At 40.7% G+C, this 13,603-nt stretch overlaps 1 protein-coding gene across 2 annotated transcripts; it reads left to right on the forward strand.

Annotated features, from left to right (window-relative positions):
- The first annotated feature begins 110 nt into the window (after nt 1-110).
- Eny2 (ENY2 transcription and export complex 2 subunit) lies at nt 111-8,018 on the forward strand. 2 transcript variants are annotated; one of them, XM_050161696.1, is made up of 5 exons: nt 111-239; nt 1,597-1,673; nt 5,056-5,126; nt 6,299-6,373; nt 7,740-8,018. In XM_050161696.1, the coding sequence occupies exons 2-5, from the start codon at nt 1,606-1,608 to the stop codon at nt 7,814-7,816; spliced, it is 291 nt and encodes a 96-aa protein (XP_050017653.1). In that variant the 5' UTR covers nt 111-239; nt 1,597-1,605; the 3' UTR covers nt 7,817-8,018. The 2 variants fall into 2 exon arrangements, with proteins under 2 accessions (XP_050017653.1, XP_050017643.1); XM_050161686.1 differs by having other exon boundaries at nt 149-311.
- Nucleotides 8,019-13,603: the final 5,585 nt, after the last annotated feature.

A 13,603-nucleotide genomic window follows, 5' to 3' on the forward strand; every position in this document is an offset into this window, starting at 1 on the left:
GCTGACTCGTGTTGCCTCCTAGGAAGTGTAGTTCACCGAGGACACACGCCCGCCCGCTAAGCTGACTGCGGACTTCCCTACCCAGAAGGCCGAGCGACCAGAAGGCGGCCCGCGCTAGTTGAATTCTCACATTATAGGCAGGGTGGCCAGATCCCGCCCCGGAAATGCGTGGTCTAGCTTTCTGTGTGCTTAGGTGCCCGAGCTACTGAGGGTCTAAGTCCGGGCAGCCGAAGAGTGTGGTAGGTAACGGTCGTCAGCGCAAGGGTCATTTCGTCGCTGGGAAGGGACGGCCCTCGCCCGCGGTGATGGTGGTGAGCTATGCCCGTGGTCCTCAGGGCCGGGACCCGGGCCCAGCCCAGGCTCCTTTCGATGTGCTGTCTTCTCGTTAGCTTCCCCGACCCGCGCTCGCGGGCCTGTAGGGCTCTCCGACAGGGCGTGCTGCTGGAGTTGGCCCGGAGCCAGACCTCGCTTTGTTTTCTGGCTCCTCCCCTCCCGCCTCTCCAGCTGTCTCGGCCGGGGTGCCTTTTCCCCAAGAATGTCAGAGCGGGGAGGGGTTCCCTACCCTAGCGCCCTTGTTTTACCAGTGAGAAAACTGAGGCCTTTGGGAAGTAAGTGACTTGGCCAAGGTCACCAGCCGGGATCTCTTTAGGGGCCCAGACGAGGTGAAGTTTCGCTGTGCTCGGTGTGGGTCTGACTGAACTTTGCAGGTATTTTGAAAAGGTTAAGCGCTAGCCACAGGAGTAGGACATTATTCCCTAGTTATTAACCCTCTGCTCTCCTGTGCCTTGCCCAACCCGACTCTGAAAATTTTGTCAGTCCGAGTTTTCAGATAGACGAGGTGGGCAGCTACCCAGTAGTCCCAAGTTAGTGACTTTAAGTAGGAAAACATTAACTTAGTTCTGATTTTATTTTAAACCTTTAAAAGGCAAAAATGCCCTCAAAACTTAACCTTGCTTTTTTTTTTTAATGAAAATGGAGAATTTTCTCAATTAAGGACTAGTTCGAGATTTGTTTTCTCTTATCATACCGTCCAGAAAAAGTGTGTTTGTGGGCACAGATACCCACAGTTAGGGTGGCAGTTATAATTCTCAGTAAATTTTAGTGAACACTAAAGCACACAGAGTCCTATGTCATTCTTCACGATAGTGTATCTCTTATTGGTGTGCATACTATATGCCTGTCCCAAAATTTGAATGCGGTTAAGATGCAGAAATGAGCAGTAGTCAATTATTAATCTGCAGCTAAGTGAGGTGTTTGGGGCTCTTGGTGGCTGAGTGCCCGAGTTCAAATTTACCCATCACCATTTTCTGTTTCTGTGCCTCAGTGTTCTCATCTGTAAAATAAAGTCGTGTTCACAGAGCGAGTGTGGGAGTTCAGGATGCTCGGTGTGAGGTAGTAAGCGCTTGATGACGTTGTTCCCTTCAGGGGTAGCACAGCAAAGGTGAATTGGGATGCGGTAACTAATACACATACGTGAAGTTCTCATCCTCTCCTTCCTAGAATGGTGAATGTGCTGTTAGGATGGTTGTCTAGAGAGGACTTAGCAGGAGCCGGTTCTCTAAATGTGATGTATCTCACACTCATGTTGCTGTCCAGGTTAGCAAGATGAACAAAGATGCGCAGATGAGAGCAGCGATTAACCAAAAGTTAATAGAAACTGGAGAAAGAGAACGGTGAGTAGTCAACCGGGTTCACAAGTCAGGTTTTCCCGTCCTTAATGGCTATGTGTGAATGGAAGAATTTCTAGTGTCCAGGGACAAAACCTATCTGGAAAGAATTAGAGAGAAGGAAAGATGACCAAAGTTTCTGTTCTTAACGTCTATAATAGTCGGAACAAGCATTGCAAGATTTGCAGAGTCACATACAAAGACGGCAGTAAAGGGCACTGCTGGAGCATGGACACAAATAACCACCGCCGGAGAGTAATGCCCAGTTTAGTTTCCTCCTGCTCTTAGCTCTGCAGAATTGGGCTGTTACTCTTTGCCAAAGTGTTTTCTTCTTCCTCTTCTGTTCAGTTACTTATCTTCAAATTCTAGCTCTTGTATCCACTATGTATTCCATTAGTTTATGGTCGTCAATGTAATCAAGGTTCCATGAGAGAAATGCCTGCCGGGCGATGGTGGAACACGCCTTTAATCCCAGCACTTAGGAGGCAGAGGCAGGCGGATCTCTGCGAGTTCGAGACCAGCCTGGTCTACAGAGCTAGTTCCAGGACAGGCTCCAAAGCCACAGAGAAACCCTATCAAAAAAAAGAGAGAGAGAGAAATGCCTTTGTATACCCATTATATAACGTTATGCTTAAAACCTTATTTAAGGTGCAAATGTTTAAAGAAATATAAAAAGGCTCCCAGAGCAGAGTAATAATTTACAAAAGAAAGCCAGGCAGTGGTGGCACATGCATTTAATCCCAGCACTTGGGAGGCAGATACAGGCGGATCTCTGAATTCAATGCCAGCCTGGACTAGAAGAGCTAGTTACAGGACAGTTAGGGCTATTACACAGAGAAATCAAGTCTTAGAGAGAGAGAGAGAGAGAGAGAGAGAGAGAGAGAGAGAGAGAGAGAGAGAGAGAGGAGAGAGAAATTTACAAAAGGAAAGTGCATTTACTGGAGCGGAGGGATTTCTCCCTCCCTGAAGGTGATTGGGTAAATTTCAATAGAAAAGCTGGATGCTAGTGGTGCAGGCCTTTAATCCCAGCTGAGGCAGGTGGATCTCTGAGTTCAAGGCCAGCCTGGTCTACAAGAGCTAGTTCCAGGACAGGCTCCAAAAGCTACAGAGAGGGAAAAAAAAGATTTTCACATAGGATAGAAGAAGAATCAGCAGTTCTCTAGGTCAGAAAGAGAAAAGATGGTCTAGGCTTGTGGAGCAGGAGGCGCATTCAGAGCTTTGGTACCTAATAAGTGCTCAGGGAACTTCAGGATATAAAATATAAAATAAAGAGAGAGTGTGAGAGCTTGTGACTGGAGCAAGGTGCAGAAGTGTGGAATTTCGTGTAAGAATTCTGACCTTTGAAAACATACTGAATTTTACAAGTTAAACAGTGGCATATTTAAGCCCATGAAATGAAAACATTGACAATCTGAAGATGCTCTGTACATCACTGTGTCCGGGCCCTAGAAACGGTTGCACATGGTTCTTTTCCTCCCGCAGCTCTCCTTTCCTCTGTTGTCTTTATTCTCAAGCAGGCCCTATTCACAGGTGGCAGAGGTTAGCAGTTCAAAATTTACATCATACCAGCAAAGAGCCTCACTTGGTTACCATCTTGCTTAGGAAATAGGCAAGTTATGACCAACCATGCCCAGGTCATATTTCAAATTACAAGAATCTTCTTAAATAAATAAATAAGAATCTTCTCAGCTGGGCGATGGTGGTGCACGCCTTTAATCCCAGCACTTGGGAGGCCAAGGCAGGTGGATCTCTGTGAGACCATCTACAGAGAGAGTTCCAGGACAGGCTCCAAAGCCACAGAGAAACCCTGTCTCGAAAAACCAAAAAAAAAAAATCTTTTCCATATTTGTATGGGGAGAGTGACTCAGTAGAGCTGTTTGCTTGTGTTTCTGTTACAGAGCAGAAAACTGAGTTTGCACAAGCGTATGTTGCTGTCTTTATCCTTAGGTGATGGGAAATTTTGGAAAGGAAGTGACTAAGCTACATTGTCCTTGTAGGGATATTATTTTGGCAGTGTGAATGTAGATTTGAAGGGGGTAAGATGGACGGTAGGAAGATTAGTTAGAAAGGTGATGGGGTGAAGGTGAGAAGCAGCCATCGGAAAGGAGGACATAGCCGTGTACTTTTTCCAAATGGAGAGAGATCAGATGCTGTGCTGGGTGCCTGCAGACAGCATGGGTAGCGGTGTGTGTGGAGATTGCCGTTCTCTTTCTTACTCATGCACTGCTGCTATGCACCATTACCTGTCAGGTGCCCGGGATACAGGAGGAAAGTGTACTTTCATGGGGCTTCCGCTTTACTGGAGGAAACACGTCATAACTGTGATGTGTCACACAGTAATGAGTATTGGGGAAAGAATAAGGCCAAGGGGTATGCAGGGAGGCTGATGTTTTAGACAAAAAAGTAAAATATCTCTTGTAAAGAAGAGATCAGACAAGTATGAAGAAATCGGGGAGCTCAGAGAGTCACAGTCCTAAGATAAACTTGTCTCCTAATCACATCCTAGCCATGGAATAAAGCAGGTGAAGGGAGAGGAGATAGACTCAGAAGCGTAACTGAGGAGAAGGCAGATCATTTTGGTCTGTAGTAGAATCTTTGGCTTTTACCATGATAAATTGGGAAGGCACTGGGAGATTTTGAAGGGAATCAAGGGAGCAGGTGGGGAGGTGATGTAGGAAGTTAGGTGTGAGTCCAGACAAGAAAAGATGGTGGCTAGAACTAGGGTACTCTTGGCAGAGAAACATTTAAATTCTAGATAAACATTTTAAAACTGAAACTGCAGGATTTACTCATACATTGCATGCATAGTGAGTTGAAGGATGCTCCCAAGTGTCCAGAAGAATGACATTGTCATTTTGAGAAGAAGGAGGGAAAATGAAGCTGTGTTTTGGCTCTCGAAAGCCCTACTCAGGCATCAAAGTTGATGTGTCACATGGTCAGTCTCTGGGGCTGTTGAGAGACTGGTGGTCTGCAGGGAAAGAGTTTAAGAGAAGAAAATCCTGCTAATTATAGTACAGTAGCCATGCCAGTTTTGCTGAAGTGTGGGAATCGAGAGAGACACAGGGCAGCTTAAGACTGGAGTCAGTGAATGGAGACAGACACGGGGCAGGTTAAGACTGGAGTCAGTGAATGGAGACAGACACGGGGCAGGTTAAGACTGGAGTCAGTGAATGGATTCGGAACCCTGAACCTGACAATCAGTGAGGCCGAGAACTGGCTTGTGTGACATCTGAAAACTAAGCAGTGACTCAGGATTTGACCCCAGATAAAGCCTGGGGACGGAAGCAGGGGGTTTTAGTTGAACAGTTTGTACTTGTACATTGCTTCAGACATTGCTATTTAAAGTATCTTGCTACGATTGATTTGAAAACGTTTCCTTTTAAAACAGCCTCAAAGAGTTGCTGCGAGCTAAATTAATCGAGTGCGGCTGGAAGGATCAGTTGAAGGCACACTGTAAAGGTAATCAGTTTCACTTAGATACGCCATGGCTGTTGTCTGAACTGGGTTGGTCTGGGAATCATTACAATAAAGAATAGTTCATATCTTACAGTGTCAATCCTCAGTCATCATTTTAAGCAGATAGAAAAGTGAGTCTTATGGTGAGAGTTTTCTTCTCGGTGATATTTTTAGACTTAATTCCTGAATTTTTAGAATTTTCCAAAATTGAAGCATAACTACTAAAGATTCTGTGGGACCAAAGTATAGTCGCCTGTGTTTTTTAGTGATGCTAGTGATCTTGATGTACTTTTCATTAAAACAAGCACTTGATGGTTGGTAGATGTAGAGGAATTGTGTGTTCTGTTTCAGTGTGGTCGGGGAATTAAGCATGCTGTAGAAAATATACAATAAAAGTCTTGTGATTTTGGTAGCTATGAGTCCCTTTTATGTTACAGCTTTTGATGGATTGAAATTCTAGATATTTTTAATGAGTTGTCCTTATTACATTTCCTACAAGTAAAAAATAATAGACTGTCATTATTAACTGTTAAAAAAACCCATCTGGACAAGTAAATAAAAGGGGAAGCTGAGTTGTGCAAACCTTGGCCAGAGCTCATTTTTGGCCATGTACTGAACTTTATGCTTTAGTTGCCTCGCCCCTTGATGTGGGTGTTATCGTGGGTACCGAAAGTTGTAAATGCTAAAGGGTCCAGTAAATGTGATTGTGTTCCCTCTTGTTTCCTTTGGTCCAGACTGGAGAAGAGAAAAAAGCAAAGTAGCTCAACATCCTAATTCTTGCCTATAAAGTTATGACATAGGCTCCAATAATAAATTTTATTCCTTGATGCATTTAAGCTTAATATAATTATAGTAAAATCTGTTAAATTACAAATTTTCAGATTTTTACAAGTTACATTTGACACTGCACAGTTCTTATTTATTCTGAGTATTCCTGCTATTTGTTTGCTTAAAAAAGTCATTTAGTGGAAGGATGAACCAACTGTCTGTAATCTGGAGATTGATACATTTATGAGGCAATTAATTTTCATTAAAAAAGAAAAAAGAAGTGTCCTCTTTTTATATAAAAGACCAATCTATACTCTAAAAACATGATTTTAACCCTTCCTCTATGAAAATCTTTCTTACAGATAATGATTTTAAATGATATGATTTGTTTTTTGCTTTTGCATAAGAGGTAATTAAAGAAAAAGGACTAGAACACGTTACTGTTGATGACTTGGTGGCTGAAATCACTCCAAAAGGCAGAGGTAAGAAGCACAAATTATGTCAGAGGAAATACAGGCTTTCTGTAAGAAAACGTCCTTGCCAAAATCATGGAGTTGTTCTTCCTGTGGGAAAGGCTTAAGCACAGTTGCCCAGCTGACTGTTGGAGAAGTCTGGAGTAGTTGGTATAAATTGGCATGCTCCCTGTCTGCGGTGTTAGATTGATGTTTGTATTAGTAAGGCAGATCATTTTTGACATGAGATTTTATACAGGAAAATGACACCTGAATCTTGGATTTATAAAGTTTATTAGATATGGCCCGACTCCACTTAAATATTTAATAATTCAGAGTTTTACTCCAGTCCTGAGTCATTGTCCTGCTATCTCTTTCCTTATTAACAATTAATGAAAGTCTGTCTTCTTGAATGTCTAATTAAGAATTTGGTGATTCAGGGTGATACATATTTAAGACTTAGAAGTGAAAGCATCTAAATTAGCTGAGTTGTAGGATGTCTTTACACATGGCCACAGTCAAAATCCTTGACTATAGAATAAATACCTGAAAATTACACAGATACTCATTCCATGTCAAGAAGGAAGCATAAAACCCATGGTCCTTTTCTTAAAGTTTATTTACCACTGAAAAACATTTGTTTTATTAACTATGGCTCAGGAAAAACATTTATTCATTTTATCTGTTTATACTTTAAGCTAATTTTCTCTGATTTCTTTTTCTACTTTTTTTTCTTAATCTTTTAACATTAATTGTTTAAATAAACAATTAGAGATTGTTTATTTAAGTAGGAAATTATCCTGTTTCTCCTTCAATGTTTCCATCTTGGATTTGTTCATATCTTTCAGATTTTCTATTGGTTTCCAATAAAAATTGACTTTTTTGAGATTATAATTACAACATTTTTTCCTTTCCCTTTTCTCCCTTTTAGTCTTCCCACCTCTCCCCCACTTCTTCAAATTTATGGCCTCTGTTTTAAAGAAAAGTTTTGTGTATTTTGTACACATGTTTAGATCTGTTTAGCCACCACCTCACGAAGGTTTACACCCCACCCCCCTTAAAGTTTCTCTTCAGCTCCATTGATGACTTTATGGTCAGACAGTTCAGAGGTGACATGTTTGGTGTCAGTCTTGTTTAGGTCAGATTTATCAGTGTGCCTTTGCATTTTCAAATGGACTTGTATATGTCTAGTTTAAAGAATTTCCCAGGCTTTTGCTTCTCATCGATGTGCTATGTTTTTAGGTCTTAGATGTTAAAGTCCTGATACCATCTTTTTGTTTTTTCATTCAAACGTGAATGTTCTGTGAAATCCCTGTATTGGTAATCTGTAATAAAACATCAAGTCAAATTGATATGTGATCACTGGAGTCCTCTGACTTTGATTTTTATGTTTCAGCCCTGGTACCTGACAGTGTAAAGAAGGAACTCCTACAAAGAATAAGAACATTCCTTGCTCAGCATGCCAGTCTTTAAGGGTGAACTAGAATGTGTTGTTCTGTGGGTTTATTTCTGAAAGTAAAACTTGCCATAAATTAGAAATTGATTTCCCAAAATAAAGTCCTTTTTTGTATGATGGTATACAGTTTTCAGTAATGATGTATACATTGTATTGGTTTTTTTCCCTAAATGTGTTATTTTAATAAATATCTCATGAATGAGTTTCAATTTTTTTCAATTTTGGAATAAATGGGACTGTGTTTATTACTGATTGAGTAGATATGTTGAGAGAAAATGCCAGCAATTACTTACTATAATTCAGTATTTCTATGTGTGATTCTCTGTACTAACAGCTGAGAAGGCTTTCTGGGTTGTCTAGTTATGGTATGTTCCTCTTTGAGTTCTCATATTTGATAACTGTTATGCCCCCATCTTGTACTGTAGGTTATTTGTCTTATTTGTTACAAGTTCAGAGGGTTAGGACTGGGTCTTATCTGTATGTGCCTTTCTTGTGCTTCAAAGAATTTACCATCTAGTGGAAGACAACATTTACAAGCTGGCTGCTCACCATCTGAACTTTGAAAGCAGCATCTCTAAATTGCATCCTTATATACTGAGGTCAAGAAAGAACGTAAATGGAAACTAAACTCTGTACCCACTAGCTTTCCTCTGCCATCAGGATTGCTAGATCTGATGGACTCTTGTCTGTTAATGTGCCCTTCGCAGGGTGACAATGTTGACCGTCCTTCCATTTGGAGCTTTGCCTCCCATTCCTCGCATTGCTTACTACCATTGGAAGTTCTTTCTGCTTGTTTTTGGTCGCTTGGGTTTTTTTCAAGGTGTTTTGTCGAGTACTTGTTCTATGTAACCTTCAAGTAATGTTCTGTAGGACTTTATTGAGTCCTCTAGTTAACAGTATGTTTTTCCCTGGCTTGAAACCCAGGAAATGGGTCTGACCATGGCTTCAAATACCAACAGATTGATAAATGCTAAACTTCCTCACAGCCAGACTTCATTCCAGCCTCAATACCCATATACCTATCAACGAATCTAGTTCCTTGGATATTACACAAGCACCTTAAAGTGACCATACTTTAAATAGTAACTTTCTCCATGGTAACTCCCCTTGTTGTATTCCTTATTCATGGAATATATCAGATATAGATGACTCAAGATGATTGTTAATGCTATTTCTGAAGGTAAGAGAGAGGATTAGTTCTGAGACACCCTAAGCTTATGTTACTGATGCTGATTGAGGACCGCTGTGAGAATACCCGACATCAACTTGGATCGTCCTTTTTGGCCCTCTTAAGCCCAAGTGACTGCAGTGCCCCCTTTGTGCCTCCATTATCTCTCCCTTACTGTTACTGCCTATGTGGCCTTATAAATTCAAGTCTGACATTTTATTCCCCTACTTGAAATGTTTCAATTCTGGATGAAATCCAAGCTCTATATATTAGCTAGGCCTTCCTAAGTCTAGTATGTAGTCATCTCCCCAATCTGTAGAATCCCCAACATATTACATTGTTCTACCCCTTAGTCCTTTTCAAAATCCGTCAGCCTGGGAAGCCCTCTAAGTCATCTCATTACTACTTTCCCTTCAGAGTTCAGCTTGAGTTTTAAATGTTCTGACAGTCCTATGATTTAAACTCCTTTTCACTGATTTCTTTTTGGATTTTTGAGATTGACTGTCCCTGTGTAGGCCAGATAGCCTCAAACTCGTATAGCCCAGGCTGGCCTTGAGCATGAATCCTGAGAGCTGGGTTTACAGGCATTTGGTGGTACATCTGTAGGGGGGCAAACATGACTTCATTGTATGGTGTACGTTTCTGAATGGATGAGTAAGGGAATGAATGGGCTGTTCTGCAGGAGCATGAGATAAAGTCCTGATAAATGGGGGTGTAACTGAGAAAAGGTTTCTCAATTTTTGGTTCATAGTTCACACTTAATGTCATGAGTTCAAATGTCATCGAGTAATTTGCATAACTGTAAATTATATTTGGATCTTGATCTATGTACACACAAAAAATCTTACCCAAAGTAATGTTGTGTTTCAGTTTCATAATGTAGAGTATTGATAGGGTTGTTCATTTGTTGCCCATTTTCAGAAAGGAAATAGTCTTACATGGTACACATAAAATACTAGAGATAAGGGGTAGTTCTTCATAATTCTGTACATAGAAACAAATGGAAAAAGGGCTTATAAAGATACTGTTTTAATATCCTAAAAGTTAAAAGAAATAACCAAGTTTTGGAAATACCTTGAAAATGGGAAAAATAGCTGAATTGAAAATACTTTGTAGAAATTTAAGTAAGAACATAGATTTTGGGTTTTGAAGGTGTTTTTTTGTTTTGTTTTTCATGTTATTTTGGGGTTTTGCCGTTTGTTTTGAGACAGGGTCACATGTAGTCCAGGCTTTCCCTGTACTTGCTATGTAGCCTAGGTAAGCCTTGAATACCTGCTCCTCCTACCTCTACCTCCCAAGTGCTGGGATTACAGGTGTGTGCCACCGCCGGGGCCCATAACTAAGTCTAGATTTAAAATAATGCTAAGACTCCCCTACCACTTTTTTTCTTTGGCATCTTATAAATGTCTTGTAGATTGAATCTAGAATCACTGGTATTTGTAAATAAATCAACTTTGTGAACATTTTGGCTCTCATTGATTTATGTAAAGAAGCAATACACTGAAACCACTTCACCCTTTCACACTGAGTGTTGGAAATGTAATACAGTTCCATGCTGCACTGGGTTAGTATGATCGGCATCACTATCCTCCGTTATAGGGTAAAAGAAGACCCAACTAAATTATTTATACAATCACTTTGGGCGTTACAAGTGTATCATTTGGTTAAGCATTGCCAAGCTAGAGACTGGTTGATGCTGGGGGGTTAGTAATTGGATACAGGACTTCACATAACTTGGTAGGAAGTTCCACCCAACACAAGAGAACTGTGACAGCTGCTCAGTGGCTGGCGTTGGAATTGATCCTGCCCACGTGTGGGTGTGTGTCACACATGCACCTGCATGTGCCTGGCCCTTGTAGAAGCCTAGCTTGTGTTTGACATCATACATTCCTACATATTTTCTACTAGGAACCTTTGAACAGAAATTGAGTGAACCTATCAAAAAAACTGTTAAGTATAAGCAGATCATTCTGGTTCTGAACTCATTTATGAAACCGGATTAACAGATGAGGACAACTCTTGCCTTGATTTCTCTGTATAGTAAATCATATAATATCCTGCCTGGAATTAATAAAGACTTAAATACTGATAGGGTAATGAGAGCATGTGGATGTATGTTACCAAAAAGTGTAGAAATGGTATGATTGTTTATTTTCCTATACTTTTGTATGGAATGAATCCCATTAGTCAGGAGTTTCTAGATGGTATTAACCACTATGTGATGCATTCAAAAATGGTGTTCTTGGGGTTGGGGACTAGTTCAGTTTTAGCTGCATACTTCTGAATGATTCAAATTTGTTTCTCAGGATCAATGTCACTGAAGCCCTTAACAAGGAGGATTGAAATATAGTCATTTTTAGCCTTTTATCTATGGCTTGGAGTGTATCTATCACATTTACCTTTCTGTCTTCAGTACTTAACAGAATCCTTAAGATGGTCTTTTAACTGAATCAACGAAAGAAAGATACAAATAAATTTGTGGCAAGTACAGTCAATATGTTCCTGTTTATTCCAGATTTCAAATTGTATTTGGTTACTCTGCTTGTCAGCCACAAGGGGGCCCCTGGCACCCATACTTGTTCCTCTCTGGAACTCACTAATTGAACTGAGTATCACATTTTACCAGGCCCAGGTCCAATCTAGAGGCCAACCAGCTTGTTCAAGAGAAAAGTGTTGTTGGATTAAAACTTAATATGAGAACATATAATGTGCTTCTGATACAAATAAGGTGCCTTTGTCATATGGTGTAGATGACGGGATCTTCAGAAGCCAATTCAGAAATTCAGGAACTTGACTTAAAGAGTATATACAACTCCCAAAATAGAAAGAGCATGTACGAGTCCTAAAATACTGTGATCTCACTGATTTATAACCAGAAAGGGAAATAGATTTTAATTAATTAACCTGTGTTTTTAATCACAATGGAGGGGTCTCATTCACACTATAGATAGTTATTGCTGAGCTGAATCCCAGGCCCAGGGGTCTTAACAAATGAAATAAAAATGTTTTAATTCTTCCCAAAAAAATAATACTCAATTTTTTTTCCTTTTCATTCTCTGCTCTATTTTAAAGAGGAAAGATAAAGGGCTTATCTAATACCCAAAGCCCGTGGACATTCAATGATGTGTTTTACAATGACAGCAGCAATCAAAACGAAATCAAAGAGCATGTGGGCTCTAGGCTCGTGTCGCAGTGTTGCACCAGAGTAGTTCGAAGTGTAGATGGCAGCACCATGTTTATTGCAGAGTTTGGCGTTGTGCTTGAATCACCAGAATTAAGTAAACAACTTTCAGCTGGCCTAATTTTGGTTGATGGCATATCCTTCAAAATGTATCCCTTCTAGGTAGTTACCTACAGCAAAGTTGGGCTTTGACAAGGTAAGAGCCACAAGATAGGATAATCAATACAGAAAAGCCCACAGAACTATAACTGGGTTCTGTTCCGCTGATTGAAGTGATGCTCTGCATTGTATGGTGTGCCTATTCAGTTGGGTGGAGATACAGACACTGAGGCCAAGATACTACCAACATAGGAGTATTGTTTCTACCCTAATGTGCTTAAGGACGTCTTTAGTTATCTAAGAGTTCCACCTGACAGTGCCTATCAATAGGATAGCTCCTGTTTTGCTGGGAACGGTCACAGTGTAATGAAGTATGAGATTATGGGTGTGCCTCCTAAGAAAGGTGATATAAAGTCAAAGAAATGGAAAGACCCCAGCACACATATTCTAACGTTCGGTCCTCAAAAGTGGCGCTACACATAAGGTTTGTCTTTCATATTCTGCCCATCCATAAAGACAGGTTTTGCACACGTACAAGCATATTTAGTAAAAATATGACATTTATCTGCTGCATTTTCTATTCTCCAATTCTGTCACTTTGTAGTACAGACTTCAGTGAAGTCACTGCCCTTTTTTATTTTATTTATTTATTTAGGGGGGCAGGGTTTCTCTGTAGCTTTGGAAGCTCCTGGAACCAGCCCTTCTAGACAAGGCTGGCCTGCAACTCACAGAGATCCTGCCTTGCCTCCCGAGTGCTGGGATTAAAGGCATAGCCACCACCCAGCCTTTTATTCCTATAGTAACTCCTCAGACTGTAAGTACTTCCCTTGAGCTCAGAGTTTATGGTTTATCATTAGAACCCCCTTGCCTACTTCTTGTTTCTAACCACACACAGTTCCATGTAACAACTTATACATGACTGCCCCAAACTTACTCAGTGTAGACACCTACCATTTAAACTTTGTTGAAGAATACTTCATTGTCCTTCTAAGTTTGTTTTTTAAAAATAACAGAATTCTGAATATCACATGGCACTGGTTTTGATATGGCGCTGTTGTGGTATCAAGGATTCTGCTTAAGGTCATTTGGCCTTGTGCACTTGGGCAGAACATTATATTGGCAGAAGCCCGTGGTGCCCGTGGGAGGCATTTTATATTCAAAGTATATCAAATCTTGATTAAATGTGCTGCATTGTTTTTGCTAACCTGACAAAAACTAAAGTCAAGTGGGAAGAAGAAACTTCAATTGAGAAATTGCTTCCAACAGATTAGCTTGTGGGCGTGTCTGTGGGACCTTTTCCTGGCTGCTCATTGACTGAAAGGGCCCAGTCTCCTGTGGGTGGTAGCTGGGAGGTAT

Source organism: Alexandromys fortis, unplaced genomic scaffold, assembly GCF_014885135.2.
Source record: "Alexandromys fortis isolate MF-2015 unplaced genomic scaffold, M_Fortis_MF-2015_v1.1 scaffold_17, whole genome shotgun sequence".
Lineage (NCBI taxonomy): Eukaryota > Metazoa > Chordata > Mammalia > Rodentia > Cricetidae > Alexandromys > Alexandromys fortis.

Coding starts and splice junctions, on each gene's coding strand:
- Eny2 (XM_050161686.1), top strand. Junction 1,674..5,055: donor GAAACTGGAGAAAGAGAACG/GTGAGTAGTCAA, acceptor CTTTTAAAACAG/CCTCAAAGAGTTGCTGCGAG. Junction 5,127..6,298: donor GTTGAAGGCACACTGTAAAG/GTAATCAGTTTC, acceptor CTTTTGCATAAG/AGGTAATTAAAGAAAAAGGA.